The sequence below is a fragment of the Branchiostoma belcheri genome, unplaced genomic scaffold, assembly GCF_001625305.1.
Source record: "Branchiostoma belcheri isolate BF01 breed outbred unplaced genomic scaffold, Haploidv18h27 scaffold2, whole genome shotgun sequence".
Classification (NCBI taxonomy): domain Eukaryota; kingdom Metazoa; phylum Chordata; class Leptocardii; order Amphioxiformes; family Branchiostomatidae; genus Branchiostoma; species Branchiostoma belcheri.
Genome location: NW_017803490.1, coordinates 4,746,862 through 4,753,364, shown reverse-complemented (window position 1 = coordinate 4,753,364; position 6,503 = coordinate 4,746,862). Strand labels below are relative to the sequence as shown.

The following is a 6,503-nucleotide window of genomic DNA, read 5'->3' as shown; positions in this document are numbered from 1 at the left end:
TAATTAAGCACATTCATTAAAAACTAATAATAGGGAATTGTAGACTGTGTGCAAGATAGCTAGAAAAGTCCAGAAAGTCATCAGAAATGTCCTTTTCCACGTTAGGAGAAAGCTTTAATCTTCCGCCTCTCGTGACCGTCTCCCATTCTGACAAGAGGAAGTGCTCTTTAGCCTAATCAAGCACATTCATTAAAAACTAATGATTGGGAATTGTAGATTGTGTGCAGGATAGCTAGACAAGGATAGCTTCACACATTGCAAATGCCCCATTGTAATCCTGATCATAATTTACGTAATTTACAAAATGCTCCCAAAAATACTTGGAAAAGAAATTATGTCTCTTTGCTTTGTAATGTAATAGAGGGGCAGCGGGTATGCAAAAATGTGTGTAACAGGACACGGCATTGAATTTCAGATAATGCTCCTCCCCCGCACATGAAATGGTACAGTCCGCCTGTGGTGACCGCCTATTGTGACCCGCCTGTGGTGACCTACGCCTCTACGCGAGACTTCCCTAGATGGAGTATCTGCCCGTGCAATACTGCTACCTTGCGGTATATTTTGGTACTGCAACGGACAAGCTGCTCCGAGAACCACAGATCCAAGATGGCGGCGCCCATCTCTGCAGACGATGTGAAAAAGTTGATGGCCAGAAAAGATGAAATTGAGGAGGAAATTAAGACTTGGCAGGACGTCTTGGAATCGGTGAGACATTAGAAAATATCCATCCTTATTTCTACACTATTAAGTATTTTTGAAAATATGTATTTTGTCTAAATTAGACGTTGAAAAACAAAGGGGGTGGGGGCGGTGCTTTTTGCTTGTTCATGCTGATATGCTGTCTTTGTTTACAAATTTCGACCTCGAGAAAAACAATAAAAAAGGCTTGACATGCAGAACATTGTGTTAGCTTTTTGCTCAATACACTGAACTTTGCATACTATTATATATTTTTTATGTTATCTGGCTTAGCAGGCCCTAACAGTTGCTTGAAATTGTCTGCGAACTTGCTATGTTCTTCCACATTGTATAGCAAAAGGGAGTAGGCATGAGCGGCCCTCTGGTTGACACAGAAGACTTCCCCAGATCAGACATAGACGTGTATCAAGTCAGGACGGCACGACACAACATTATCTGTAAGTTCAGCTACTTACTACCTCCAAATGTTCTAAACAACTGATGTTATTATTCTACATTTCATATTTATGATATGAGCTCAAGATTAGACAATGCCATGTTGTTTTATTCACAAGTGAGATGGCACACTTACACAATCTGGCACACTTACACAATCAAGTGAAAAAATGAAGGCTGACTTGTATTCTGTTGTATGGTAACTAAATCAATCCAAAAAAGTGTCATGTAAAAATTAAAATTTTCAAAATACATGTACTAGCGTATCTTTATACAAACCACATGATTATATAAACCACACCAACTATAACACTTTGATTGTTAACCTATCCAATGACACACTGCAATTGTAGTCATAGTCATACCTAGGTACTTACAGAGTAAGTAGGTAACAATTGTTAACTAAGTTGTACAACATTGACAGAAGCAGGGTTAAAAAGTTGTTAATAAAAAACATTTCTAAACTGTCCCCCAGGTTTACAGAATGACCATAAGGCCATCATGCGTGAGATAGAGGAGGGACTGCACACCCTGCATGCCCAGGCCAGAGAGAAGGGTCAGGGGGAGAAGATAGACACCCGGCCAGAAACAACTGACCAGCTGCGACCGTTCGCTCGGGTGGACAGTGTGGCTCCTGGAGGACCTGCCAGTATGGCTGTGAGTAGCTAGGCTTATTATACTGCATATAATACTTCATAAGTACATTTTTATGTTTACCTTGAAGGAAAACATATTGTTTTTGCTCAGTTTCTTTATCACTTTTGTATTAGATGTAATATTTCTATGTTTCAGGGTCTTCAGGTAGGAGACCAGGTTCTACAGTTTGGGTCTGTTACTCCTGGGAACTTCACAGGCCTACAGAACATAGCACAGGTGGTGCAGCACAGCGAGGGGGTAAGTACTGTACTCCAACCCCCCATCTAACCCTGACCCCTTTCCCCCTCACATCAGAACATAGCACAGGTGGTACAGCACAGCGAGGGGGTAAGTACTGTACCCCAACCCCCCATCTAACCCTGACCCCTTCCCCCTCACATCAGAACATAGCACAGGTGGTGCAGCACAGCGAAGGGGTACAGTAAGTACTGTACTCCAACCCCCCATCTAACCCTGACCCCTTTCCCCCTCACATCAGAACATAGCACAGGTGGTGCAGCACAGCGAGGGGCCCGGGTAAGTACTGTACTCCAACCCCCCATCTAACCCTGACCCCTTTCCCCATTGCCCCTAGTATGTTCATATACAAGATTTAACCTCTAGTACCATGTTTTACCTTGGTAAGGGCATAAGAAGTGACTGTAATTCCCACAGCAGACCTTCCTCAATATAACACAAAAAATATGTTTTCCACAGAAATCTGTTCCAGTCAGGGTCCTGAGAGGAGAGGAGACAATGAACCTTGGTTTGAGACCACAGAGATGGTCTGGCAGAGGCCTTCTTGGGTAAGAACTTCTCAGTGAGACCTTACTTGCCATGTGGTATACAGTGTCCAACATACTATAACTAGTGAATAATGTACAAAACAAGTACAAAAACGTGCCTGCCGTACCATCCTTGGAAAGGACTATACTAACTATACATCAGCTCTACAACAGTGTGGTCTTGAGACACTGGAGAACAGGAGAGTCAACCTGTGCCGTAGGTTTGCAGTCAGCATGGAGAAGTCGGAGAGAACCGCTGATCTGCTACCTCCAACCCGGGGACAGTCGACCCGACGTGAACTCAGAAACTCTACAAAACGGACTCTCCCTACCACACGTACAACAAGATGTAACAACAGCCCTCTACCGTCCCTCTTAAGACTGTTGAACGAAATGAATTGATACTGCTCGTAACTCTGTAAATGCCTCTCTTGTGCAATTTGTATATGAAATAGTTTAATGTAATGTTGAAATGTACAGTACTAATGTGAATGAAAAAATTTGAATTTCACTATGCTAAATATGTGTAATATCGTGTAAATACTTTTTTAATGTGTAACTCTATTACCACATCTTGACTCCAAGATTGTGCTGTCGTTAAGTTTTTAAAACAGGATGTACATCTTTGAACGCAATTCAGCTTTATGCTGCAATGTTCTTGATTTTAGCAATAAACCATTTTTGATTGATTGATTGATAATGCTTTTGAGTAATGCGTACTACATATTTCAATGAACAAAATCTTTCATATTATTACTCTTTGATTGGACTGTTTGACAGTTTATTTATGAAATGTACATTCAGTTCAAAGCTATTTTGTCCATACAGTTACAACTTTCTTTTATTTTCAGATGCAACATAGTTCCTGTGACTTGATGGGACAATGAGAGCAAGATATTCCATTGCACATCCCTTCCTAGTGCTGCATACCAGTGCAGAGTACCAGAGTATAGTACTGCAAAAATCATTTAGGTACAGGTCCAGATTACCTGGTATCATCAACCTTGAGGTACAATGTACCGGTATTATACCTGTGCATGAATAGACTGTCTTACACTTTTTGTTACAAAAAAGTTTGTTATTCGGAACTTATTCCATTTACAACAATGACAGTTTAATACTGGGGAAGAATTTTAAAATTGTATGGGTGATGAAATCACCATCATATTTGATTCCAAATCCTTGTGAAAGCATGGGTTCTTTACATAAGATACCTGAAGTCTAAATAAACATTCTGTTAACTGCTTATTTGTGTTTCTGTCTCTGTCATCATTGAAGACCACAGATAACTTTGCGAAATTGTTCAGATACAGAAAATTCCTGTTCTGGTTTGGATATTAAAACAGTAGCAAATTTTAGTAAAACATTGAACTTTATTCCAACACAAGGGTTACAGTAGCAAATTTTATTTCTGGCAGTCACATATCTTTCTTGTATATCCTAGACTGTTATTTTGGAACAGTTTTTTGAAGTTCCAACCAATCGAGAAGTTCTGGAAAGACGGCTCGGAGTTTGGTCAATGGCCACACCATCATCCACGGGTAGTACAGCTCCCGTTGCCGGGTGGCGCCACCGCGTATAATTGCCATGGCAGCATCCTCCGCTGAGTACGCTATCATTTTTGCAACGTCAAGAAGTCCCATGACCTTGAAGAGAGTAGAAAAGACAATAAGTTGCTTTGAAAAACCAACCATGCTTTAAAGTAGACTTCACACTGAAGTTTCTAAAACTGCGGTATGATACCAAATGTGGGTCTCTTACTGCAAGGTGGGCAGACTAAAACAGATCAACACAGGTTCATGGTTCAAACTGCATTTGCATCGTAAAATTTGAAGGCCCCTGACTTATAGAAAGTTTTTTTCTCTAGACCATGCTTAAAACATTTCACACGGCATACACAGTTCAAACTGCTTATTGCACTAGAACGAACTGGCTTATTGCAGATATTACTAATTATAAGCACAATGTGTTTACCTTTGCTGAGTTCATGGACTGTTCTGTGTCCACCATGCCCAGAACGACCAGTGTGATTGACACGTCAACCTTCTTCAGTTGAAGCTCCTGTCGCAAAGATCCGAAGAATCCGTCAAGCGCAAACTTTGCGCCAGAGTAGTAGGAGACGAAAGTACTTGTTACTTTACCTGTAGAAAATGTTAGAAAGTTGCTTATTAAATAACATGTTTTGTTAACTATAAATGTTCAGAGGAAAAAAATGGACCAAAAAATTTCTTGATGCTGCATTTCCAGAAAACAACTTTTTCAATAAGAAGAATGGCCAAAATGTAACAACCTAGCATAAGTAGTTTTAATACTTTTCTAACCAAACGATCATTTGTTGTCTCTTACCTAAACCTGATGACACCACCACCACACTACCATTGCTCTGTTCTAACATGGGTAGAGCCAGCGAGGCCAGTCGTACGTAGGACAGGTAGTTGATGTTGGTGAAGTCTTCTATGAACGCCATGTCTCCATCCCATAGAAAAGGGCCTCCCTTCTTAAAACTTGACCCCATGTGGTTTAACATAAGGATGTCCAGCCCACCTGTGAACAAGGTGATTTAATAATTCTTTTAATAAGTTAGTAACCCCGCAATAGAGAAGTGATCGTGAGTTGTACACTGAAAATATATTGCTTTTATTTCCATACAATGCAAAGAAACAACTACTAGAAAGATGGTGTGTCTGTTTCTGTAGTCCATTCCTTATATTCTAGAGGCATGTTGGGGACTAATAGGAAGTTATGTAAAAGATATAATTACCAAACTTTTCCTTGGCAGTTTGGATGGTTCTCTCACAGTCTTCTGCTTTCCCCATGTCTCCTGCTACATAGATGGCCTCCTGGGCTCCCAGGTCCTTCATCTTAGCCACAACCTGGACAAATACAGGGTGGACCAGAAATACTGTCACCTGCTACATAGATGGGCTCCCAGGTCCTTCATCTTAGCTACAACCTGGACAAATACAGGGTGGATCAGAAATAATGTCTCCTGCTACATAGATGGCCTCCTGGGCTCCCAGGTCCTTCATCTTAGCTACAACCTGGACAAATACAGGGTGGACCAGAAATAATGTCTCCTGCTACATAGATGGGCTCCCAGGTCCTTCATCTTAGCTACAACCTGGACAAATACAGGGTGGACCAAATAGTGTCTCCTGTGTTACAATAATACATGCACTGTTGTCCCGATAATGTCTTATAATACAAATTATTTCTAAAAACTTTACCTCTTTAAGTCGTGCCTCCCTCCTAGCTGTGATGATGACCTTTGCCCCCAGCCTTGCGTAGTGGTACGCCATCTGCTCCCCGATACCGGTACTGCAGCCCGTCACAATGACTCGGGCTCCCCTCAAGGATTCTACATGGAATTTAGTTGACCTTGTATTTAGTAACTCTGTTGAGTGTGCTCAAAATCCAATTGTTTTGTGGTCTTTTTATTACTACCAAGGAGGTTTAAAATCTTTGATACAAACTTTGATACAAAACATTTTAGCCTCAAACAACACTGTTTGATTTCTTTGAATAAATCTATACAATATAGATAATGCATGAAGACTTTAAAGAAAATTCAATACAGAATTTGATATAACAACATGCACTGACAGACACTTACCTGGGTCATAGCCGTCAAAGTAAATATAGCAAATCACAACAGCAGCTAGCAAAATAGCCAACCATGTCCGTCCTGCCATCTGTGACAGGAGACAAAATATAAAGTATTCCTATTCTGTATTATCTATCAATATTTAGTGAAAGTGCGAGTATAGTGTAATGATCTTTCAAGCCAAAAGGAATTTAGCTTCGAATTCCTGCGTAGACATTCTCTATATATCCAATGAGTACTTAAAAGTTAAAGCTGTCTTAGGTAAGTGATATACTGGATTATACTACAGCAACAAACAAACAAACAAATGACTGCAGCTTCAATGAAACCAACACCAAATCAAC

At 40.5% G+C, this 6,503-nt stretch overlaps 2 protein-coding genes across 2 annotated transcripts; one reads left to right on the top strand and one right to left on the bottom strand.

Moving 5' to 3' along the window:
- Positions 1 to 519: 519 nt before the first annotated feature.
- On the top strand, positions 520 to 3,621 carry LOC109468655 (26S proteasome non-ATPase regulatory subunit 9-like). The gene is made up of 6 exons (XM_019766977.1): positions 520 to 705; positions 1,034 to 1,136; positions 1,610 to 1,791; positions 1,927 to 2,028; positions 2,488 to 2,576; positions 3,407 to 3,621. The coding sequence occupies exons 1-6, from the start codon at positions 607 to 609 to the stop codon at positions 3,429 to 3,431; spliced, it is 600 nt and encodes a 199-aa protein (XP_019622536.1). The 5' UTR covers positions 520 to 606; the 3' UTR covers positions 3,432 to 3,621.
- A 288-nt stretch (positions 3,622 to 3,909) lies between these two features.
- On the bottom strand, positions 3,910 to 6,250 carry LOC109468653 (hydroxysteroid 11-beta-dehydrogenase 1-like protein). The gene is made up of 6 exons (XM_019766976.1): positions 6,169 to 6,250; positions 5,783 to 5,913; positions 5,317 to 5,428; positions 4,902 to 5,099; positions 4,530 to 4,696; positions 3,910 to 4,201 (listed from the first exon to the last, which is right to left on the bottom strand). The coding sequence occupies exons 1-6, from the start codon at positions 6,245 to 6,247 to the stop codon at positions 4,004 to 4,006; spliced, it is 885 nt and encodes a 294-aa protein (XP_019622535.1). The 5' UTR covers positions 6,248 to 6,250; the 3' UTR covers positions 3,910 to 4,003.
- Between the last annotated feature and the right edge of the window lie 253 nt (positions 6,251 to 6,503).